The 25,127-nt window shown below is 41.9% G+C and overlaps 2 protein-coding genes across 5 annotated transcripts; both read left to right on the top strand.

The window, feature by feature from the left end:
- Positions 1–14,576, top strand: nos1apb (nitric oxide synthase 1 (neuronal) adaptor protein b). 2 transcript variants are annotated; one of them, XM_081703588.1, is made up of 10 exons: positions 1–399; positions 574–645; positions 5,724–5,816; positions 5,912–5,970; positions 7,088–7,196; positions 8,119–8,197; positions 9,259–9,356; positions 11,400–11,573; positions 11,886–12,051; positions 12,658–14,576. In XM_081703588.1, exons 1-10 carry the CDS (start codon positions 298–300, stop codon positions 12,996–12,998), a joined length of 1,293 nt encoding a protein of 430 aa, XP_081559714.1. In that variant the 5' UTR covers positions 1–297; the 3' UTR covers positions 12,999–14,576. The 2 variants fall into 2 exon arrangements, with proteins under 2 accessions (XP_081559714.1, XP_081559715.1); XM_081703589.1 differs by lacking the exon at positions 574–645.
- On the top strand, positions 12,861–24,873 carry ddr2b (discoidin domain receptor tyrosine kinase 2b). Of its 3 annotated transcripts, none has more exons than XM_081703586.1 (17): positions 12,861–12,946; positions 16,895–16,989; positions 18,978–19,080; positions 19,406–19,637; positions 19,775–19,922; positions 20,077–20,179; positions 20,269–20,452; positions 20,538–20,778; positions 20,979–21,044; positions 21,277–21,413; positions 21,795–21,978; positions 22,305–22,534; positions 22,710–22,831; positions 22,926–23,123; positions 23,284–23,518; positions 23,633–23,782; positions 24,160–24,873. In XM_081703586.1, exons 2-17 carry the CDS (start codon positions 16,920–16,922, stop codon positions 24,304–24,306), a joined length of 2,550 nt encoding a protein of 849 aa, XP_081559712.1. In that variant the 5' UTR covers positions 12,861–12,946; positions 16,895–16,919; the 3' UTR covers positions 24,307–24,873. The 3 variants fall into 3 exon arrangements, with proteins under 3 accessions (XP_081559712.1, XP_026876866.3, XP_081559713.1); XM_027021065.3 differs by lacking the exon at positions 12,861–12,946 and adding an exon at positions 14,722–15,312 and having other exon boundaries at positions 24,160–24,872; XM_081703587.1 differs by lacking the exons at positions 12,861–12,946; positions 23,633–23,782; positions 24,160–24,873 and adding an exon at positions 14,722–15,312 and having other exon boundaries at positions 22,926–23,127; positions 23,284–23,488.
- Positions 24,874–25,127: the final 254 nt, after the last annotated feature.

Genomic DNA, 25,127 nt, shown 5'->3' with positions numbered 1-25,127 from the left:
CCTGCACCAACAGGAACAGCTGGAATTATCAGGCAAACGCGCGTCTGCATCATCCACAACGATCCTGCAGGCAGCAGAGGGTTCGTATTTTGTTTCAATCGGCTTGACGGGAGAATTGTGATTTTCATCTACGAATTGCCATAGTCGAATTATACCTGGGATTCTTGATAGCAATTTGCTGTGAAGCTCATACGTTCGTTAGGCGCAGGCGGGGACCCTCCACTGGGCATGTATTTTCGAGGTGGCATGCCCCGGTGAAGGATTAAATTTACTCCACGTACGCAGCCTACATTCATCATGCCGGAAAAAACGAAGTACAATTTGGTGGACGACGCGCTCGAACCGAGGATCCTTCCCGACAACGACATCTTTCAGTACGGGATCACGTTCGAAGTGAAGGTGCGTTTCGTGGTTTGTAAATGACATCTTTCATGTAAGGGTTAAGTCTGTACAGTCTATAATGAAGCAATGTCACCCACGGGCTATTGCGTACGTCGTGTAACCTGTTGCAGTGTTGTGTGCGCGGGTAAGAAAAGCTAACTTTTTAACTTTTGTGACTATGTTTCAACTCAGTTTATAGGCAGCCTGGAGATAGTAAGACCCAAAAGCAGGTTGGAGATACTGGCAGCTATGAGGCGGATTCGCGTGAGTGGAAGTTTAATTTATTCTAAAATAAGACCACAAGAAACAAACTGTATTAGATAACCTCATTTCTGTCCCATTGTCAATATATTCCGTTAATGCCGAATAATAATTGTAAGTTAATTATTACTAAACGTCAGTGAATTTATTTGCGCAAAAATAGGAATTTACATACTGTGGAACATTCAGTTGAGTATCTTGAGTTCATGCACATGGTTTTGAAATTCGAAGAAACTTTGTTTTATTTTCAGACCATGAGGTATTCGGATAAGTTTCTTATTTTTTAGGTTTCTAATTTTTGTGCAATACCTGAACCATGAGCATTATCAACAAAATTCTGATAAAAACATTTTCATTTTAAGATGTGACTGATTCTCAGATCCTGTGCTCTGAACTCACATCCATTCATAAATCTCTGATTCATATTCAGTCACTAAGCCAAAGAACTGGCCACTTCTATGAATGTTGCCTGCAAAAATCTTATTGCCTCCTTAAATAATACCATTTTGTAAGTATAAAAGTTTTGACAGTGGGGTTCACTGAAAGAAATTTAATTTGAACTTCGGAGAACATCTGTAAGGGGGCCCTACCTGATACCCTGATAAGCCAGAAAGGACTCGTCAATATGATAAAGGTCTCTGAAAGCTTTCTACCTGGATGCATTTATGAGTTAATAGCTTGTTTCTAGTGCATGTAATGTGAGTCAAATAATGAATGAAAATGAATTCAAGGTGGTAGTGTTAAAATCTCTATCAGAGTCACTATCAGAAAACATCTGTGTCTAGCTGTTTGCAGCCAGTAGTCCGGAAAGGTATAGGGCCCCATCAGTTTCCTTTAACCACAAACACACACACACACACACACACACACACACACACACACACACACACACACACACACACACACACACAGACACAGACACACAAACAGTGCAGTATGTTTCAAAAGACCTGTAGGCTATAGCAAGACTGATGCATGTCTTACTGAATGTGGATAACATCAGAACTTGAAGGCTTTTGCATTATTTTACTGAAATATCACTGCAATATGTTGCATTATAATAAATGTGCAGGTCAAATACCTATCTAACTTATTTGGAAAAAAAAACATTTCTCTTAATGGATCTACCAATAATAAACAAATACTACATTAAAAAACAAATATTACCTGCATATTCAGGAATTCTCCTAAATTTTGCTTCACGCTTTGCATGCAGTCACTAGGAAGCTGAAATGAGAGACTTCAGTTTTAAGTGGTGCTTCTGCAGTGTGACCCACATGAGACTCTAATAGTACAAGTCACTGCTTTAGGTCTGATTTGACCTCTAAGCCTCAGCTAAAGAACATTCACCTCACAGTATCACGTTTCCCTGCCTCTCCCAGCGAGAAGAAGCAGGCTGCTCTGATTGCATGTGAATTCATTAATAATTCCTCATGCTTCTACCCTCATCACCATATAGGCAGCGCTCTCAAGGAAAACATCCTTTGGTGTGAGCGTTCCTTTTTGTGCCACTGCTTACCATAGCAGCAGTCTTTGGACTTGCCCCAGTACCAGTTATAGATTTACGACAACAGCATTGCAGCAGTGTACTATGAGAGTGGCTAGCCTTTCGCTTTTGTAGCCAACATCCAAGACTGATCACAGAAGAGCTATTTGAGAAATATGGAGAGCATCACCATAGAGACATACGCCCGTACTAGCCCTGCATGGGTTAGAGGTGGGGCTGGTGTAAAAGGCTTGTTCTTTAAGGAATTCAGCTCCTGCTTCTGGTCTGTCTGCCTCTCTTCATTTTGATTCGCTAGCAGCGGTGGGGGGGGGGGGGGGGGGTTTGGGGTTGCTGTTTGGCTGCTCTTGCTGACTACTGGAGAAGGACGCCAGCACTAATCAAGGACGAGGAGAGATGAAGCTGAACATGCCCCCCGCGTTGCCAAGGCCCCTGCAGAGTTGTGGTCTCCGGCTTCCTTTCCGTCGCAGGCCCGAGGACTCCATCAAATAGGTTGCATAAACAACACTTATCTGTGAGCCATAGTAGCCAATTTTGAAAGATACAAACAGAAAGGAAAGGAAATAGGAAAAGACCTTAAAGGAACAAAATTTGGTTTCCTAAGGAGATCCAGGAAAGTAGGAAAATCCAGCTCAACATAAGGAGAGAATACATCAAAAATGGAATATGTGCCACAGTCTCAGTAGACAGACTGTACCTAGATGGAAAGCTATATAGAGATATGGAAACTGCACCATGCCTGTACTGGGACTACATGCATAAGGGGGGAAAGAAATTGGATACCTGTATGTTGTGGAAAAATAGCACAAACCTCTAAATAACACCCATTAACCACATTGCTCTAAACAAATGCATCTATATTTTCACTTTCAGTGTTTATCTACTTATATGTGTTGTCCTGTTAAGTGTTAGTTTATTTATTTATTATTTTATTTTTTTGTTGCCTCCAACCACTCTCCAGTTGCCCCTAATTTTACTTTTAATATCTTTAACACACAGTAACACCTTCAACTTAGCAGCATTGTATGTTTTTGTCCAAGTCCCATGGCTTAAAACATTTTCCCACTATCAAACGTAATAACACCAATGTATAATCATAGAATCCTACACCAAGATCCACATACATATACAAACATAAAAGCACGCAGAGACACACTCGAGCACCAAAACTACCATTTTCAATAGCCAAACATAAAAATTGTGCTAAAAATTGTAACATGGAATATCTGTGATATTGAATCTCAGGAAAAAGAAATTAAGATACAAAACCACGTCGATAGACTAAATGCAGGCATTTGCCTTTTGCAAGAAACCCACCTAACAGAATCAGACCAACACAAATTGAAATCACTTCAATTCAGCCATATATTGTCAGCCTATTACAACTCCAAACAAAGGGGTGTATCTAATTAAATATTCTAATAGAAAATAAATCTCCTTCATACATAATACCACTATCACTGACATTGAAGGTCGGTTTATTATAATAAATATAATTTTCAATCACAATACAATAACTATTGCAAATATCTACAGTCCTGTAACTGACAAGCCCAGTTTTTTCCAAAATGTTTTTGATGCCAATCCAGTTTTTCAGACTCTCCAGTTGTATTGGGTGGGTATTTTAATACAGATAACCCAGAAAGGAGTGACCATGCCCCTGTCTCCATTATTCAGAAAGAAATCAGCACAAAGCAGGTCAGTACGATTCAGTGCATCCCTGCTCGATGACCATGTGTTTTCCACCTTCATTAAAAGAATCGGAATCCATTATAGAATTAAATACTTCTCCAGAATCCCAGTCCACAATTCTATGGGAAACTGGAAAGGCAGTATTAAGAGGGAAACTCATATCTTATTCCTCATATAAGAAAAAGAAGGACACAGAAAAAGATTCTACATTAAAACAAAAATTTAAAGAATTAGAAAGTGTAATAATAAATAATTCCATAGACGAATTACAAATCGAGCAATCACAAGCGTGGGCTGAATGATTTGATAAATACAAAAACCAAATCTTTACTACAAAGACTAAAATATGAAAAGTTTGAGGATAGTAATAAATCTGGCAAACACTTAGCAAACCTTATTAAAAGAAACAAAGAAAAAACAATAATACCAATAATTAAGGATACAACAGGAACAATTGTGAACACCCCAGAAGAAATTAACAACACATTCAGAAACGTCTTTGAAAAGTTACATTTAGAAGATCATGACTCCAAATCAGAAGATATAACAATTTGCAAAAATACAGAACTACCAAAACTATCACAAGAACAAAAACATCAGTTATTGGCCTCTGTCACTTATGAATACTGACACTAAAATTCTAAGCAATGCATTTGCAAATAGAATAGAAACAGTAATCCCACATTTTATCCTTCCTGACCAAACAGATTTCATCAAAGGCAGACACTCCTCTACTAACGTGCCAACTATTTAACCTAATCCAATATGCTAGCGACCAAAGAAAAGGAAGAACAGCATAAGTAGCAATTGGAACCCTAGATGCAGAGAAAGCATTTGACAAAGTCAGTTGGAACTTTTTTATTCACTACACTATACTGGCTGGCTTTTGGTGAGTAATTTATACAGTGGACAAGATCTTATACACCTCACCTGCAGCTACAATAACCACTAATGGGATTATATCACAGTGCATCCTCTCCAAACAAACTCATCCAAAATATTCTATCCATGCCATGTGGCACTGTATATGCTTAAAACACTATTGGAAAGAAGTCATCAAGCTGTTAACATTCTGCTTAAACATCACAATCCCTCTATCTCCAGAACTATATCTTTAGGAGACAAATCAATTAAGAGAAACCACCACTGTACTACTCACTGCTCTAACCATGGCCAAACTGTCCTCATGAACTGGAAATCAATAAATATCACTACTATTACTCACTGGAAAAACTCATTAATCGATCAGATATCAATGGGAAAAATATCTGCCTCCATCAAAAAGAAAACTACTCAATACAACTCAATCTGAACACTGTTGATTAACTTTCCACAACAGTAATCACCTCAAGAAATTAATGTCACTGAAAAGTAGGTACACTGAAACCCAATACCCAATTCCACATCGCCCCACCACAACAAAACACTTCCCTTCATGCACACATGCACATACTGAATGCTATTCCTGTTTAATGTTATTTTAACATCTTATGTACATATTTCTGGTGTTATTAATCAGTCATTTATTTCAAAATTATAATTTTTTGTTGTTGTTGTTGAAAGATGGATACTTTTGTCTTTTTTCACCTGTAGTCACTGTCCATACTATCTGCTAGTTCATTCAGGTTTACGTGTCCTCTCTCATACAAGATGCATAATTACTAATAAAGTCTTTAGTCCTCCGAAGATGGGGGGTGCTGGTGGGTCAAAAAAAAAGATTGACTGATTTCTGCCACAGCCAGCCACCAACATGGCTGCCATAAGCAGCCCTGTGGTTTTATGGGTAAATGTGAATTTGATTTTGTCTTTGGTTTGAGATCTAGTGTGCACTATAAAGACGAATAATACTTTGTTTTGGTAATATAAGTCTTTTTTCCACTTTCAGTATGAGTTTAAAGTGAAGAACATCAAGAAGACAAAAGTCAGCCTTGTCGTGTCAGTGGACGGTGTCAAGGTAGCGTTGCGGAAAAAAACAAAGGTACGAGCCCTTGTGTCTCCTTCCTTAATATCCCAAAGCTGAAAGCAAAATTGTCATAAATTTCCATAAAATTCCATTTTTTTGTCTAATTGTAGAAAAATACATACAGCTGGGATGAGAATCAGTTAACACTGGCCCACGACCCCATTTACAGGTAATTAAAAAAAGATCTGTAGTAAGTTTCCTAATCTGATTACAACATAACTCAGTTTAATTTTGATTATGAATTTATGATGCTGCCGAGGCAAAAGAATCTCAGCTTCTGTTACAGAAATGAGCCGCCATAATTCCTTTAGCAACAGCTCATGTTAGCCAGATCGATCTGGAAATGAAATGGAAAAATGGTCATATCCTTATTGACTGCCTTGCTGTGCTAGTTGGATGCACCGGAAGTACTAAAAACATTATGACCCGGAAAAAGACGTTCAATGTCCCAAAAGACACAAAGTGCCAAATGAGGGCAAGACGATGAGTTAAGGTCACCAGTAGAATCTCTCACAGTAACCACATTATTCAAGTTTAATTAAACATCTCATATTCTACATCATAAACACAGCAAGCTTCAAAAATGCAGCATCAATTACTAGCCTTAATCCTTAGACATTATGAGTTCATTTGTATATTCATCTTTAAAATTTGCATGTCTCATTTTCTGCTGTTCACTGTGAAAGATTACACTGGTCAACGATCTGCTTTGTACCAAAAAAACCAAACGCCTGTTTATTATGTATTTTTGCACGCTGAATCCAAACATGCTTTCAGAATTTCTGTAACATGCTCGTATGTCAGTATGCATGGTATGGAAACGCAGTAACAAGGAAAGAGGACCTTCTCCATGTTGGCAGACTACTGCTGGACACTAAAGCTGCTGAGGCCAAATACAGGCAACAGTCAGACACTGTGCATTTTAGAAATGTATACATATTTTAAGTGTAATAACAGCCTTATTTATAAATAAGTGATATTAATTAAGTGATATCATTAATTAAGTGATATTATTAATGTAAAATTGAATTGCCCTGTCACTTCAAAACCATACGTGATGGGACTGTTCTAAAAACACATTCAAATTCAGCATTAACATTCTAGAAGGTCTAGCTGTTTAAGCCTGGGAAGCAAAAAAAGACATTTTGTTGCCCACAGTTACTTACTTCCCAAGCAGAGTGCATGTTGTCTAATGTTGTCCCTATACACACACACACACACACACACACACACACACACACACACACACACACACACACACACACACAATGTTTTTCCCTTTCCAGAATATTCTATGTTTCTCATGATTCCCATGACCTGAAAATATTCAGCTACATTGCAAAGGACAAGAAGAGTAATGTGTTTCGCTGCAACGTCTTCAAATCCAAGAGAAAAGTTGGTGACATTCTCATATATATGTGTGTGTGTGTGTGTGTGTGTGTGTGTGTGTGTGTGTGTGTGTGTGTGTGAGAGAGAGAGAGAGAGAGAGAGAGAGAGAGAGAGAGATACTGTATAATGAGATGCTTAGTGATTCATGAAACAGATGAAAGGGACATGGACTAGGCTTGAAGAAGTGAGCAATTAAGACTGAATGCCTATGAGTTTGGGAGATGGTGATTTAATCTCCTTTTTAATGACTCCAAATGCTCCATTGATTGAGGCTTCCATACTGAAATATTGAAGAAAAACAAGATAAGGATCAGTTACAAATGATTTCTAAACAAATATAAAGAAATGAAGTCCAAATTGACAAGGCCCACAGCGTATAAAGCTATTCACACTTTAAAACACTTTGTTTTGGTGGTGTGGAGGATTTATTACACGCACTTTTTAAGAAACATACACTCATTATTTTTAGGACAACTGATTAATTTTGATAGTACCATGTTGACCAGATAATGATGTCCAACAAACTAGCTTTCTGATTGGTGTTGCTATGCTGTGGTGTGTAGGAGTAATGGTAGGTAATACAAAGGGCTGAATCCCATTGGATCAGAAATGAGCTAATCCATCATGATGACAGCAATCTCAACACCCTTCCTTCTCTCTCTCTCCCTCCCTCTCTCTCTCTCTCTCTCTCTCTCTCTCTCTCTTGCTCTTTCTCACTCTTATTCGACCTCCCATCTCACTCTATTTTACCGTCTTCATTTTCTGCTTTTCCTTTCCACCCTCATGGTAATTCCGGATCATTTGACTAATTCAGCTTTCAGCAATAGTGCTTTTGAACTTAATTATTATTGCTTCAGTGCAGCCATGTTATGAGCTGTGGTAGGTGTATCCACTCATATGTCCTCTTCTGTCTCATCGCTGATATTAGAGCCAGGCTATGCGGATAGTGCAGACAGTGGGCCAAGCCTTTGAGATTTGCCACAAGCAGAGCCTGGACTCCGTTGATGGTAAGAGCATACGCTGGTGGTGTAATTCAGAGTCGCTCAACCCGGACCTCAGGAAGTACCTCAGATGGTCCACGTTTTTACCCTGTCTCACCTCCCATTTGGCCTTAAACAAGCCGTTAAGAACACTGAACACATGATGCAGGTGTACTGGGAGCTGGGTTAGAACACAAATGGAGACCAGCTTGTGGTTCTTGAGGAATGGGTTGAGAAATGCTGGTCTGATTCATTCCCTTTTCCTCCACTGTAGAGGATTTTTATGATGCTATGTGGCATCTGTCATAAAATTGCTGTCATAAGCCTGACCATGAAAAAATATAGAGATTCATAAGAACCTCTCAATAGGCCACATAAACACGACCATGCAGAATACACCCATGGAGTGGATTCAAGCAGCCGACGCTATCGCTAATGCTGTTGCCATCGTTTCCAAGGCTGAGCTTTTTGTTCATGCCTGCTAAGAATGCTGTGGTAGTGGGGGCGTGGCCGAGCAAGACATGGCCCGGGTGAACCGGTGAGTAATTAAAAGAGGTTGGACCTGTGCGTGGTCAATGGCCGCCTGCTTATATGCAAATTCCTCTGCTTGTAGGTGGCCGAAGCCAGAGCCAAAGCGACTCCCCTTGAATACAGATCAAGACACAGATAATGCAGAAAGGCGGGACTGTTTCCTAGTTTGAATTTTTTTTTTTCTTTCCCAAAAGATAAACAGAGCTCTGTGCTCTAAATCTCCCTCCCATTTCCTGTCTGCCTGTCCTAGAACAGGAATTTTCTAAAAACATCATCAACAGCGGCAGCCTAGTCCATTTAAACTTTTGTCATTTGACGTTTGTCTTGTTTCAGGTGTTACAAACGTGACAAATACTCATAAGCTCCATTTTCTCGACTTGGAATAAACCGGTCTTGGACTAAACTGTCATTTCAGCAAGGCCATATTGTTGGAACTCTGATTTAGTTTCAGTTTAGGACTGCTTTTGGTCCGGGGAACTGGCTGCATTCGGTGTCATGTAGAAAAGGAGAAACACAGCTTTTGCAGTGAGACCTTTTTGGTCTGTTTGCTCTGGCAGCATGGCTGGTGAAGGGAGAGGAGGAAAGAGAAGAGGATGAGAGGATGCCAGCCACGGACGCTGCCACGGACGAGTCGTCCTGCGAGCGAGAGACAAAGGTGCCTGTTTAAACCTGCATGCACTTTAGCAAATGCATCTATGCCAATATGATTGACAAAAGAAAAATGAAGCCTCCCTCTTGAAGATATTTTTGTTCGGGAAGCATAAGTGGATCACCAACACTACCAAATTAAGGTTGCTCATAAAGCAGCATTTATTATCGGTGATGAGCCAAGGTCTGTTCAGTTCCTCCGTATTTAGGGGCATTGCTTTAAAATGCAGGTATTTTACCAGTCTGGTGACCTAGTGATGCATGTTAATGTCAGAACATGCAAATACATAAAAAAAACAAGCTAACTAATAAATGAATAAATGAAAAAGGAGCATTGACAGCATGACAACATCTCCATCATGAAAACAAACTGCAGAACCTCAGATGGCCTTTCAAAAATGCTCTATTGTGGAGGCCTGATGACGGATTTGTTCCTCCTTGGTGCCCTTGAAGCCTGATTAATCCTCAGCAGTGCTGGGTTATGGTAGCTGGAGTAATAGGAAGACATGGAAGGTTGGCGCATAAACTAGAAAAGGAGCGTTTTATAGAGCTCTTGTGTGGCTGCACCGCCTCCCCTGCTGGTGGTCTGGTGTATTACATTGTACAGCCTCTGCCACCTGCCTAAACCAAAGCAGACAGACCGTGAGGCACTGCAGGCAGTACAATTTTAATAGTTGTTCTGTGTCAGGATTTTCACATTTGACCGCTAGGCAACAGGTTAGCTGCATTGCAGGACTTTTCCAGTCCCTGCTATTCATTACTGATGCCAAGCACATAGTAAATGCCTCCAGACTGAATGAGTGTGCGACATTCCCAGGTTATTTATAGGGCCCTCACTGTGCTTTTGCATGTAGGGCAAAATTCAGGCCATGAACAAAGGTTGAGAACACAATCACAGATAATGGAAAGATTATTTAGTTGTTTTTTTCCCTGTTAACCAAGGCAGGCTTACAGTTTGGATCATTTTTAAGTCACTCTAATCAAAATACATAGATGTGAATGAGCTAGATGATGTCTAGTCTGACTACATACATAGATAAAGGTATATGTGTACAAACAGAGAAATAGTTTAAAACATATCATACTAATAATATTGTAAACTTATATATAAAAAGTATATATTTCATGAATATATATATATATATATATATATATTTCCCCTCCACATTAAGCAGAAATGCAAAGCACAATTCAAATACTGCATACAAAAAAAATGCTAAAATAATCATACACAATATCAGTCCTACCTTTATTTTATACTGCTGAGCTGAGTAAGCAAAATAACAAAGCAAGATGTGGAGCGAATCACTCCCTTGGGAAAACCACACATCTACAGAAAAGAGCATGGAAGCTAATCTGGAAATACATGTTACACAAAGAAGGGGTCATTGATGCAAAGCACCAAAACAGCTCTAATAGTGCCCTCTTGTGGCACATTATGTTAACCGTGAGTGAGCACGCTGTTGAGTATATGAAAGAGCTACAAGGCAGGTCTGTGAGGTGCTAATAAAAAACTGAACAAAATTGCAGAAAGGGCAGTTACTCAAAGGCAAATGACATGGCAGGAATGAGGATAATTAGGAAAACATACCCTAAGACTGCCTTATGGTGCATGCCGTATTCTGTTACTATCTTGTTGCCGAGGTTTATTACCATTCTAATGTTCAGTTAAACTAGTGTTCTACGGGCAGGTTATTTTTCTTTTTTAATTAAGACAGTTTTTTTTTTCCAAGCTACTAAGTAAAATTAGCTAACCTAGCCAAAATGAAGATGTTCGTTGACTGAGGAGAAAGCGGAATGCTAGCTAATGAACTGATAAGTTGATTGACACGCAACAAAAGCCAACTACATTACAACACTGCTTAAGGCTACAAGTAAGCTTACATTATAATTTGTTTTGCTGGTCGCTCTGAAGCTTGCAAGCAACACTCTTCATGACAGGCTTTGTTTTGAAAATGATACATTAGTATTGTATGGGAAGGGCAGAACCCAGCAGTGCTATGGGCTGGTGGTAATCTGAGAGCAGAACCCTCTGCCTTGTCATCTTCAGGTCGCTGAGGGCCCGGTGGTGGAGGCCAAGGCCCCTGGGCTGGTGTCCCCTGGGCTGGTGTCCCTTGGGCCGGCGTCTCCTCTGCCAGGAGCCCTCACCATGAGTCTTCAGGTGCAGCTACTGCAAAGACAGCTCCATCACCAAGAAGAGAAGAACCTGGCTGCTTCGGCACAGGCAAGCGCCGTGCTTTAACCGGACACACTCTGACGTGACATTCACCCCTCCTCCACCATCTTCTCCGTCACCTGTCCATATTCGTTCACTATACCCACTCTCCTTGGTTGTCTTGTAATTCCAACTTAGCTTTTGAACTGAAGGTTTGATTCCTAAATTCCCATTTCATTCTTCCTTGGTGTATCTATGGAGTGGGACGTAATATGGAGGGCGCATTTGTAGATCTTTCTGTGCTCGAAGGTTGAGGGTCATTGCTACCGCTAACAACGACCTTTCCGCACGGTCACTTGTGATTTGCCGTTCCCCCTCCAGACGGTGCTCCTCCAGCGGAGGTTCTCGGCGGAGGTGAGGGCCAGGGAGGAGGCGCAGGCCCGGGAGCAGCACCTCCTGCGGCAAAACGAAGAGCTCCTGCGCCGCATCTCCCTGCTGGTCGATCGTGTCCAAGAGCTGGAGCTCGGCGCAAACTCTGCCTCCTCCAGTGAGCCCTGCCCCTTCTCTTCCTCTGTTTTTCTCCATCTCTGTTTTTTTAATCACAGTGCCCATATTCAGTTTCAGTTCACAAATGTCACTTTGTCCAGATTAGTAGAAAAACAGCCTGTTTAAACGTTGAAAAAGTGGCAGTAAAACACTATGTTCATAGAATGTTCAAACTGTACTCCCTAATAACAGTGTGCTACTTTAATTGAACCTTAATCTTTGTATATTCCAGTAATTATGCCTTGTCATTCATATATTACTACTAACACTAACAAAAGGTCAAGAAAGAATTGACAAACATAAAGCCTACATTTCTTGAAGTTTCATCTGCGGTCTCCCAAGTTTCCAATGTAGTGTTAGATGTAAGAAGCAAAAGTCTTCATTGTCTTCTATTTCCCTTTCACAACTGAGGATGTTAAATGGTTGTATTTACTCATTGAAATTGACAAATGTGTTGTATCATTCTGATTTGGTGGACTGGGCACAGCAAAGCTAAGCTGAATGCATAGTTTCTGAATCTCCTGCCAGTTACATAGATCTAGCAATGCCACATCTCTGGGTGATGTGACTGACGTGCAATGTCTCTCTCTCTCACTCTCTCCTGCAGCGGGCTCGCAGGACAGCCTGCTCGAGATTGCCCTGAGAGCCAGAGTCACGGGCATGCCCCGCCGCCCGACGCCTGTGCAGGGCGGCATGTTCCGAGAACCTGACCTGTGCCATCTGGATCCATTCCGCTTCCTTCCAGGACCTCCAGTCCGAGAGAAGAAGCCAGACCAGGACCGGGACTCGGGCCAGGGTCTGGAAGAAGAGAACCCAACAGAGTGTTCTCCTCCCGAGGGCCAGTTCTACGGTGCTGTGGAGACTCTCGGATTCAGAGAGTCAGGAATCGCTTCAGGGTACGAGTCCAATACGGACGAGAGTGATGATCGGGACAGCTGGGGGCAGTAAGATCAAGGATGTCCTAGGAGGTACACTAGAGAGGCCCTGTGTTTGTTTGTCATTTTTAGTCCATATGACTACATTAAAAAAAACTCCACAACACAAGAGGCTCCCCCTAACTTACTCTGACTGCACTAATAGACAATACTATTCTGTTCACATTAAGCCTTCATCATAAACTCCGACTGCTGTTAAAATTCTGAATATTCTGAGCTTTTCAGGTACATGCACCTGCACTGACACTATATTGGCTTCTTTGGCCCTGTTCTAGCTCTGTGGGAATGTTGGTTCTTTTCTTACAGAAGCAGGATTCTCTAGGAATGTCTGACTAAACCTGCAAGTGGACTTGCATTAGAAGGGCATTCTGCATTTGTGTGGTACATGTGTAAGGGGTGCAGAGGCAGCAGTGTATGTTGTGAACGTTCAGAGAAGGCAGCCTGTTTTCCCGGTGCACCAAAATCTACCCCAGTGCCATATTCATACCCTCAAGAATTTAAGCTTATAGCTCGTGACAGGTCCATGACTCCTTACTGACTTGATATTTCAAAAGATGTATTTAAAAACTCTTTTAAACCTCCTGCCACCATCGCAGTGTTAATGCGCAGGGCACATCACGGGGCCGCAGACCAGCAGCGCTTTCGTCATCAGTAGCTGATGATTGTGGGAAGTCTCGAGCCAGAGCAGTGACGTGAAGCCAAGGCTAAAAACTGAACAACAGCCAAAACTCATGCTTCTAGCAGCTCCCTGAAGTGCACAGTAGGAGTTTCCTGGATTTCTTTGCTCCAGCCGCATGGCCATTGACACTTCACAGCGCCAGCACGTTCTGGTGTCCAGCGTGAGGCCGTGTGCTTGTTTTGGTTAAATGACAGACCAGCTGTCCACCCTGGAGCGAAATGAGCTGCAAAGCTTGTTTCTGTTTATTTTCAAAGGGAGAACTGGCAATAACTCGAGAGGCACTTGGGTCAATCTGAAACATGATGTTTTCTGTTGCTCTGTTGGAGGTTGGCCAGACTGGATAGAATGTGTGACAGTTGTTTTTGCCTTTTTTTGTCTCTTAGTCCACAGCGCAGTATACATCGGTGCTACGTGTGTGCAGAATGTTTCTCATTCTTCAGCCTGCCTGAAGATGCCAAGCTCATGAAATGATCTGTTAAAAGAGCAGGATATCTAAACACACTGTCATTAGAGTTTGAAATATACTGAATATTTTTGTTTTTCTCAGTGTATAGGATGCTGTCGTTCATTCATTTCATATTACCTTTGGACATGTTTTTCATTCAGTTATAATGGTAAAATGCTGAAATTGTGTTTTGTTCTTCTTAATGTACTATGTGCTGCCTTTTTTTGCAATGTTGTTACAATGTTTCCTATTCACACATTTTTCAGTAGTAAAAAAATCCTGTGCAAATTCCACTGTTAATAATGTGATTGGACCTATCATTAGCATGCAATTCTTCACCTGTAAACCTGTAAACTGTTCTGCTCTAAGTCCTCACTGTCTCATGCACACCAAATTCAACTCACAATCACAAGTGTAGAAGGTATGTTCAAACCTGAATATCATTAAACTGCGCTGGATTACAGTCATCCAGGATTGTCATTCCTACTATAAACGTATTTATTCCGAGAGGTATTGAAGATTATTTTTTAAGGGAGAGAGTAAACATGCACCTCTGGATCTTGGCCAATATTACTGTGCTGTTTTCCTCATCTAATATCAGTGTTTGTCATTCTGTCCCAGTATTGCTGTGTTCCTAAGATATGGTGAGTTATTATAACACTTGTTTTATCTATAGGCCCCTGCAAAATAACCATGTCATTTTCACTGACTTGGGTGTTGAATGGCTTTCCTTGTTTTCATAGAAGGAATCTTCCTTATTTGGATAACCGGAGATGAAATGATTGCGTCTAATTTGTAACTGGCCTTACGAAAGTACCTTAATCTTAGAGGTGTGAGTTTTTAAGCAAGCATGTTGTGGTTCAGCCAATAAAAAAGGGAAAGACTAGCAGTAAACGTTTTCTGTGCCCCATAATTGAATCCTTATGTATCTCTGGCTGACTTCTGGGCTGCTTGGCACTCCTCCACAGTGGCGCTGACTATAAACTTTCTGTCCCCCACCTTTCTGCTTATTTCTGCTCTGGTAAAAGGACCACTGGCTTTGGTTTGCTTTCTTCCCCTGTACGCTCACTGCTCTCTCCGGCCAAAAGAAGACTGCGCTTGGTGTAATTCAGAGCTCTTGTTACACTTGTCCATTCATGGGCTAACGTACAGTGTGGACTTGCCCTTCGGAGCTGCATTCATGGAATTTGAGCCATAAGTGTGGTGAGTTTCTTATGACGGATGCAAATTCTGAATATGTTGGCATCGATTATTGTCATGACAGCACTAAAAAGCTTGTTCTTGTATTGGGGAAATAATGTAAAATATCCTGACTGAGGTAAATGAGTGTGGTTATGCAATTAAAAAGGGTACTATTAATTTTCATATTTCCTATCCAAGTTGATGTGACATGGCAAGATATGGAGGCAGTAGAATGTTAATGATGTGTATGACTCTACAGTGAGTGGGTTCATTGCTTCTCTACACTGTTTTGTACAATATTTTTGATTATTCTTAAAAATTCCCCAAATAATGCTCATTTAGTAATGTTTTTTAAGAGGAAATTATTTTAAAACTGCGTCTACAAATGACTACACAGATAATAATAGGAAAAAGAAGCAGGCAAGCCCATATTACATATTTTACTCAAAAATATGCGCTAACTTGGTAATATTATTGGTAAAAATCACAAAGCTTGGATGCCTACAGGGGGCGCCTATGAGCTGAATGGTGTGACAGTCATTGCATGTGGCGGTCTTATAGAGGAGCAATCTTACTGTCCTCGCATGCGAATCCCAGCCCGCCAGCTTGAGCCGTTTGAGTAATCACCTCCCACTTCCCTCAGAGATGGGCGTTCATCCATTCTCTCACACACCCTGCTGACAGGAGACGTACTGTAGAAGCGCCCTTAAAGTGTGATGAATGAAAGGCAGATCAAGCTTGAAGCAGGCTATAATCACAGGAAGAGTAGTTTTACCTGTGAACTCACAGGACTACAAGAAGCTGTTGGTGTTTTACTTTACTTTTTAATTGCATCTGCTTTGAGATTATTAGTATGAATCGAAGTAACACAGACAGATGGACGGACAGACGGATAGATAGATAGATAGATAGATAGATAGATAGATAGATAGATAGATAGATAGATAGATAGATAGATAGATAGATAGATAGATAGATAGATAGATAGATAGATAGATAGATAGATAGATAGATAGATAGATAGATAGATAGGGTAGTTAGTTGGTACATGGTGGTTATGCGTGTGTGGATATGTGTGAGTGGTTAGATGTAAGTGGTTAGGTGTGTGTGGTTAGGTGGGTGTGGTTAAGTGTGTGTGGATAGGTATGAGTGGTTAGGTGTGTGTGGTTATGTGTGTGTGGCTAGGTTGTTATTGGTTAGGTGTGAGTGGTTAGCTGTGTGTGGTTATGTGTGTGGATAGGTGTGAGTGGTAAGCTGTGTGTGGTTGTACTCAGTCATAATTGTAAGTTGCTTTGGATAAAAGCATCAGCTAAATTCCATAAATGTAAATATGTGGTTAGGTGTGAGTGATTATGTCTGCGGATTGGTGTGAATGTTTAGGTATGAGTGGTGTGTGGTGCGGGGGGGGTTATGCGTGCGTGGATAGGTGTGAGTGCTTAGGCTTGAGTAGTTATGTGTGTGTGGTTATGTGTGTGTGGATAGGTGTGAATGGTTCTGTATGAGTGGTTAGCCGTGGGTGGTTATGCTTGTGTGGATAGGAATACGTGGTTAGGAGAATGAACTTGACACTTTGTGACCTTGTTTTTGTTGGATTTTTTCACAGGTGTTGAGATCATTTCCGAGTTAAAATGTTCCAGACAGGACTGCTTCTACTCTTGCTTTTCCTTCTCGGAACAGTGAGATCACAGGTGAATCCAGGTAAGAATAAACAACATTGCCACATTGCCAGAGGGTGCACAACAGAAAGCAGATATTGTAGGACAAAGATCGTACAATCATTTTTAATTTCTATATTAATTCTTGAGTCAGCAAATGCTCTCTACAGCCCAACCTATGGGAAGGTTAACAGTCTACCCTTCCTCACTACTCCATCTTTGGTTAATAGATTTTCTCACCCCAGATGACCCTACCATTTAGCAGTGTACAAATGTCATCATGGTAGATGTGTTTATGCTGGGGAAGACACATTTGAGTACTTAACCTTACTAAACTTCTTCCATTTCAAATACTCTAATCTGCTGCCGGTGCAATTAATCACAATGGATATTTTCACACATTGTAGTTTGTTTTGCTAACATTAACTGGATTTGAGCCAATATTTGAAAAGATCCCATTTTCATGGGCCTTTGGACAAGTTAAGCAGATGATGTGATTAGGCAACATTTGGAAGGAAAAGGCAAGACTTATTTTAAACTTTAAATCTTGTATTGTAGTTTTCGATTTAGTATTTATGATGTAACTGTAGAGACATATTTAAGGTTCAAAATGGCTAAAAGTCCTTTGCTTGAATTGTGTTGCAGAGTCAGGCCCAATTCATAAATTAACTCAATTATCGACAGATCCTCACACTGCTTAGTCCTACCGAGTCCTCACCCATCTACAAGTAGACGATTCTACCAATCAAAATTGCATTGTCATATCAGTGTAATTGAGATGATGACATCAAGTGCCTTTGATCTTTTTACAAGCATTTAATAACCTATACCCTACTAAGAACCAGGCTACACTGTTGTGTACATATTTTATTTCTTTTTTGCTATTTGTAACGAGTAGCACCTGCTAAATATGGTTAGGTAAGTAAAATCTTCAAAAAAGTAGTCTGCAAAAAAAGTGGTGTCACGGGTTTGACGCAAGCGCACCATACGTAGAAGTTAGTATGGTCATCTTAATCAAACAGGCATATGTAATGACTGCATTTTCATGGTCCTTCAACGTGGCGTCCACAGAAGAATTTCGCTGGCGAAAGCACCCATTGGCCAGTGTACCTTTTGCAGTGGTCCGAAGCGTTTGTGGTTTCTGAGCTCATTGGCCAGAACAAGCAGGTCATTCACAGGCTGGCAGTGCAAAGAGGAGCCTGCTCTGGGGGGTCTAGTGTCCGCTTAACCTGCCAAGACTAACACGACTGGTGGGGTGACAGAGTTCCTCATTCATTCGCTACTCTTGGGCTTTTCCTGTTAACCACCTCTAGGACACCATGGCTGTACTAAGTTGTCACCCATCTACAAGCAGACATTTCTACCAGTAATAGAAAATTGCAATGTCATATGGGTATTAAGGTATACACGTCCAAACATATTTTTGGATCCCAAAACGAACGATTTCTTGTCCATAAGATTCAGCTCAAAGCGTATACTTCTCTCTTTGGCTGGCTGGTGAATAAAGGTCCTCTGTCTCCACGTAAAGGCCTCCTGGAAAGGGTGGGTGGTATTTGGGTATTTACTTTCAGGGTGTGGGTTTGAGAAGCTGGGGCTTGGGTCTGTTCGCCTTCATGCCCAAAGCTCCTAGAAAGTCTTTACAACTACATTTTGTTTTCCACAGCTTAAACAAACCCATCCATTATATTTCACCTGCAGTCTTCATGTGTTATTAAACTGTGCATGTGATTATATCAGCTCATAAACACACACATACAAATAGTGACTTGTCTTCACAAGTTTATAGGCACAAAAACAAATCATCAACAAAATCTGTCCCACTTTAAACTCGCCTGTGTTCATTTGCGAAATTCGATTCAGACACTACTGGACTTGATCTAGTGCTGCTGATGTTACTGTGAATCACGATCCACTTTATTACTGGCAGGGTGCATTCACCAGGACATGGTTTCAGATTCTGCCGCTGAGAAATGTGTGGGGAAGGTATATTTCATGTCTCTGTGCCTCTTTGAATGCACGTCTGTGTCGTAGGAGTGTGCAGGTATCCCCTGGGGATGACAGGAGGTAAGATTCAGGATGAGGACATCTCTGCCTCAAGTCAGTGGTCCGAGTCAACCGCAGCTAGATATGGCAGGTAAGTACACACACACACACATACACACACACATCTAAAATAAGCACTAGTTCTTAACATAGCATTGTCCTTCAGGGAATGAGAAATGCTTAGGCTATTTGAAAATAAAAGCAATCTTTCTATAACCTTGTGAAGACCAGTAAAAAGATCCTACAAGTCACTATTTGCATCTGCGTGCGTGCTGCTTTTTACTGTTCTTCTTAGGACCCTTATGATTCTTTCATGTTTATGAGGACACATACTTGTATCATACTTGAGACTCTCAAACACAAACACTGCTGTGTACTAAACTGTCCACTCTTCTCTGCTCCTTCCCTAAATTAAGGCTGGATTTTGATGACGGCGATGGGGCGTGGTGCCCGGACGCCGTGGCCGAGTCGAGCAGCCTGAAGGAGTTCCTGCAGGTGGATCTGCGCACCCTCCACTTCGTCACGTTGGTGGGCACGCAGGGACGCCATGCTGAAGGCATGGGCAATGAGTTTGCCCAGCGGTACAGGATCAAGTACAGCCGTGAAGGCAGCCTCTGGGTCTCCTGGCGTGACCGCCAGGGCAGCCAGGTGAGGCAGCAGGACAAGCATTTGGTGCGGCAGGCACGTTTTCCTAAAACAGGCGCTCCCTTTCGATGACTTTGTCATTCTAGTTATCCTCGTGAGGTGGCCATGTGACCATGTCCGCCACTCGTTCTTGTGCCCAGATCATCGAAGGGAACGAAAATGCCTACGACGTGGTGCTGAAGGACCTGGAGCCGCCGATCATAGCACGTTTCGTGCGCTTCATGCCCGTGACCGACCACTCCATGACTGTGTGTATGAGGGTGGAGCTTTATGGGTGTGAATGGCTAGGTCAGATCTTGTTCCAGCCCTTCATTACTTTTGAATGGCCATGGAGCCATTAATGGAGCACGTTATGCTCTGAGAGCAGAACGAGTCTTTTGGCTCTGAAAAGGTAAAATAACAAAGTTGCAGCATGCCAGATTGAATTTGCCCTTCACTACAGATGGCCTCGTATCCTACAGCGCCCCCCTTGGTCATGAGATGATCATACGCGGCCAGCATGTCAACCTTAATGATACTACATATGACGGAGCTGTGGGCATCAGGTGAATCATTTGTGCATTTTCCTGAGTCTCACAGGACTGGGTCAGGGCCTGAAGATACATAAAGAGCCTGCTCTCTCTCTGTGACTCAGCATGACAGAGGGCCTTGGTCAGCTCACCGATGGAAGCTGGGGTCTGGATGACTTCACTCAGAGCCAGGTCTATGGCGTCTGGCCTGGCTACGACTACGTGGGCTGGGCCAACGTCAGCTTCCCCAGTAATGAGGTGGAGATGATGTTTGAGTTTGACCGCATCAGAAACTTCTCACTGATGAAGGTTGGCGCCTTATTTTCTGTCTTCTTGAGCTCGTTTCATCTCGTTGAAATATATATACGCCAAACATCATCACATGTCATCCTAGGTGCACTGTAACAACATGTACACATTGGGGGTGAGAATATTCCAGCAAGCTGTCTGTTACTTCCGCTCTGAGTCAGACTGGGAGGAGAAAGCCGTTTCCTTCAAACCCAGAGTGGACATCATCAGCCCAAGTGCTCGCTTCATCACCGTGGCTCTCGGCAACCGCATGGCCAATGCAATTAAGTGCCACTTTGCGTTCAGCGACACCTGGATGATGTTCAGCGAGATTGCTTTCCAGTCAGGTAACAATTCCCATGCTACATGGACATTATCTTCACATTTTATTTTTTAAAACTCCTTTTTAACTGATTGTTTCCTGCTCATTTGCTTACATTTGTTTACATACGGATGAGTTTGTGAGTAGTACACACGTAAATGACGTGTAAAGTGATTCAGTATATTATCTGAGAGATAAAATGCGCCTCAACTTCCCAAATTGCAGACAAAGCGGTGTACAACACCTCTCTAGCTCCTCGGAATCGTGGACACCCTACCAGCCTACACCCAGGTGAGCAGCCAAGGACTGCTGACATGTCTGACACGTTCAGCTTTCTTTCTATATAAATTTCCCTACCCACGATAGGTCAAATGTAGTTTGCACGCACCACGCACATTAAGTGTGCCCTGTTGTTTATATAGTGCTAATGACCAATTTGTGCTGTGCCATTTATTTCGATAATGACGTGTAATGCGAATAAGCGAGAACATGTCTGACTCTCTCTAACCAACACCTCCTCCAGGACGAAACCCCACCCACAAGACTGACGACAGCAACACGCGCATCCTCGTAGGATGTTTGGTGGCCATCATTGTCATCCTATTGGCCATCATCATTATTATACTCTGGAGACAAGTCTGGCAGAAAATGCTAGAAAAAGTTAGTGATTAGTGTTATTGCCATTTAATCTATTTACATAATTACAACACTTCCAATTTTACATTCACTTCTACTCATAAGATCATATCCTAAGCAGCACTGAAGACATGCATTTAAAAGGTGAATAAAAGATACAAAATTTAAATTGAAGGTTACTAGATTTCACTACAACTACAACATAAATGCACATATATGCAATTCGTATGAATTGGCAAAAGACACCAGAAGATTATGCGTGTCTTCCTTTAGAATGTTTGTGTTATTTTTTGTTGTTGTTGTCAAGTACACCATCTTATGTCAGTGAATTGTGAATATGTTAAGAAGTGAGCTGTGATTGCATCATTGCTTATGGAAATGAAATACAACGAAAATCTGTTCCAGGCTTTCCGACGGATGTTGGATGATGAACTGACGGCACGTCTCTCAGTTCCTAGGGAAGCCTTCACTAATTCTTCCACCAGTGATGCTGAGTCCACATCCACATATGAGAGGGTCTTCCCTCTGGATTACCAGGAGCCGTGTGGCCTACGAAAATCACCAGAATTCCGGGCTACAGAGAATCTTGGTGAGGAGTATCTGATTCACTGGTTCTAATCTTGTGTAAAGTTTGCACCTTTCTATGGCAACAGTGACATTATAAGGTTTTGCAGCTTACTAAAGTGGTCTCACAGATTTATTTTGCACAAATAAGTTGTTGAAAAAGCATATGTTTTATCTAAAATTCAACAAATTTGTCATAATTAATTTGTAGGAATTTCTACATATTTTTCCATGAAAATGTGCATGATATGAGACTACACTTGTAACCAGCAACATCAACCGACTGGGGCTTCTGTGATGCATTGTATCTGATCCATGTAAACCGCATTTTCCAACTGGCTGGCTTGACAGTGGCAGTGGGAAGTGTATCCTCTCAGCAGATTCTGGGCGACCTTCCGGACATGGTTCCTCACTACGCGGAGGCGGACGTAGTGAGACAGCAGGAGGTGCCCAGCACCCGTGGTTACTGTATCGCTGCGGTCGGTGTGCCGCTGGCACCCGGCCGTGATGGAGCTCTGGAGGAATTCCCCCGAGAAAAGCTCACCTTCAAAGAGAAGCTGGGAGAAGGCCAGTTTGGAGAGGTGGGTGCAGAAGTCTGTCGTTAGACAGCAACATAACTATAAGACACAAAAAGTCTTATGGTGATGCCATACTGCTTTGTATGTCAGTTAAACCAGACAAATCCGAATAGATTTGACCCACATATTTCCCCTGACTTTGTTTAACACTAAAAGCTTGATTGATTATGTGCTTCAGGTTCATCTATGTGAGGTAAGAGGAATGCAGGATTTTATGAATAAAGATGGGAGTGGTCCGTGTAATGAGCCCTTCCTTGTAGCTGTAAAGACCCTTAGAGAGGATGCAACCAAAAATGCAAGGTACACACACACACGCAAATGCAGGGTGCGTTTTTTTTGCTTTTCGCATAGTTTGATTAGTTGTTTCATTTTTTACATTTGTTTTGTTTTCCAGAAATGACTTTCTGAAGGAGATCAGGATCATGTCAAGGCTGAGGGACCCCAACATCATTCGGCTGCTGGCCGTGTGTGTGGAGAGCGACCCTCTATGCATGATCACAGAGTACATGGAGAATGGAGACCTCAACCAGTTCCTCTCCCGCCATGAACTTCAGACTTCAACCACTGACCGCCTGCATGTAGCCACCATCAGGTCTGTAAGTTTGCACTGTTCAGACAAACTTTTTGTTTCTGCATACTTATCTGGTGAAACGAGAAAACCTACTATACTTTAACTGTACCAGATAAACCATGAAAATTCATGGTCTTGTGTACATGACATGGAGCAGTTATGGACTTGTTTTCTTTGGCAGCTTCCACACCCTGATCCACATGGCCACACAGATTGCCTCGGGCATGAAGTACCTGTCATCCCTTAACTTTGTGCACCGTGACCTGGCCACCCGTAACTGTCTAGTGGGGACGAACCGTACCATTAAGATCGCCGACTTTGGCATGAGCAGAAACCTGTATCGCGCTGACTACTACCGCATCCAGGGCCGAGCCGTGCTTCCCATCCGCTGGATGTCCTGGGAGAGCATCCTCCTGGTAGGCTCTGGGATAACTGGAGGGAGATGGAACAGCCCAGATGGAACAGCCAACGTTTATGTGTTTGGAACTTGGAGTGCGTTTGACTCTTTTGGCTTTTTTTTTTTTGGTCAGGGCAAGTTCACCATGGCCAGCGACGTGTGGGCCTTCGGCGTGACGTTCTGGGAGACGCTGATGCTCTGTAAAGAGCAGCCCTACTCGCAGCTCTCAGATGAGGAGGTGATCGAGAACACGGGCGAGTTCTTTCGCGATCAGAACAAACAGGTCTGCACTTGCATCTGTGTTTCTGTGCATGTGTTAAAAAAAGAAAAGAATGTGAAAAAAAACATGAACATTAAAAAACCCATTTTTCTGATAAGAACACCTGATTCTAAAACATTGGCATCATACTGTTAGAAATTAATCCTTAACTAGCAGTACCATTCCTGGACGGCTGTGTTGTGCCCTCAGCACTACAGAATCTAGTGTTCCCATATACTTCGAGCTGATCTCTCAGCCCTGTCACACCAGGAAAACTGTACTGCTGTGGTCTCCCACAAAAGATGCCAGAGGATCTTGAAACTATGGGAAAGACTCCTATGCCATGCAATACCATATTCGGTCTGAGGGTGGCAGTGCTGAGCTGCGTTGGTCTCCCCCAGGTCTACCTGCCAAAGCCTGCCTGCTGCTCTGATGCAGTTTACTGTCTCATGCAAAGCTGCTGGATGAGGAATGCCAAAGAAAGGCCCACCTTTCAGCAGATCCACAGCACTCTGATGGAATGCCAAGGTTATCTGCATACTGACTGATGAATCTGACATCAGAAATGGATTCCACATTTACACATCCTTTAGCTGATGCTTTTATCCAAAGAAACTTACACTTGTGACCGAGTACAGCTTGAGCAATCGAGGGTTAAGGGCCTTGCTCAGGAGCCCAATAGTGGCATCTTGGCAATGGTGGGGCTTGAACCTGCAACCATCCAATTACAAGTCAAGTACCTTAACCACTGAGCTACTGCTGCCCTATTTATTAGCTACTAACACTCTTTAGGTAAGAATGTTAGTAAGTAGACTATGGCAAATTAGTCTCTAAGTGTTTTTTGTGATATGTTTTTATTTTACATGTGAATACTTGATATTTCTTTTCTTATCCTTGTTAGCCTAATCTGTTATATACAGCTGTTTACACATATTAAAATATGCCATGATTATCCTATGTAATAATTTTGTAAGAATAAACTCAACAATCTTTTATTTGCACATTACTCTGCTATTCTGTTTGAACATTCATGTTGTCCAGCTAATGTGGTTAGCGTATTTGTGCATGGTCACTATTTAGCCAAGTCTAGAAAATAACCACTTCTAATGCCAAATGTATTGAAATGTGTGAGTGTGGACAATTACTAGGCACAGCACTGTTCTTTATGGACGGCTATTGCGTATAAAAAGTTAATGGCCTCGTCGGCTTTGAGTTTTGCAAGTTTTCCTTACAACAGTTTTTAGGATTTGGGATAACGTGGCGTAAATGTAAGATCGTAATGATTTATTGCATACGTCTATGAACTTGATCAGGCAAGTGTACATCCACTTAAACCCTTAATCCTGTGTTAAGAAGAGTTGCCACTGAA

This window comes from Electrophorus electricus, chromosome 20, assembly GCF_041902795.1.
Source record: "Electrophorus electricus isolate QZ-2024a chromosome 20, ASM4190279v1, whole genome shotgun sequence".
Classification (NCBI taxonomy): domain Eukaryota; kingdom Metazoa; phylum Chordata; class Actinopteri; order Gymnotiformes; family Gymnotidae; genus Electrophorus; species Electrophorus electricus.
The sequence above is the reverse complement of the archived record's forward strand: the minus strand, read 5'-3'. Positions and strand labels throughout refer to the sequence as shown.

Coding starts and splice junctions, on each gene's coding strand:
- nos1apb (XM_081703588.1), top strand. CDS start 298: ATGCCGGAAAAAACGAAGTACAATTTGGTGGACGACGCGCTCGAACCG. Junction 646..5,723: donor CAGCTATGAGGCGGATTCGC/GTGAGTGGAAGT, acceptor TTCCACTTTCAG/TATGAGTTTAAAGTGAAGAA. Junction 7,197..8,118: donor TCTTCAAATCCAAGAGAAAA/GTTGGTGACATT, acceptor CGCTGATATTAG/AGCCAGGCTATGCGGATAGT.
- ddr2b (XM_081703586.1), top strand. CDS start 16,920: ATGTTCCAGACAGGACTGCTTCTACTCTTGCTTTTCCTTCTCGGAACA. Junction 22,535..22,709: donor GAGAAGGCCAGTTTGGAGAG/GTGGGTGCAGAA, acceptor TATGTGCTTCAG/GTTCATCTATGTGAGGTAAG. Junction 23,124..23,283: donor CTGCATGTAGCCACCATCAG/GTCTGTAAGTTT, acceptor TTTCTTTGGCAG/CTTCCACACCCTGATCCACA.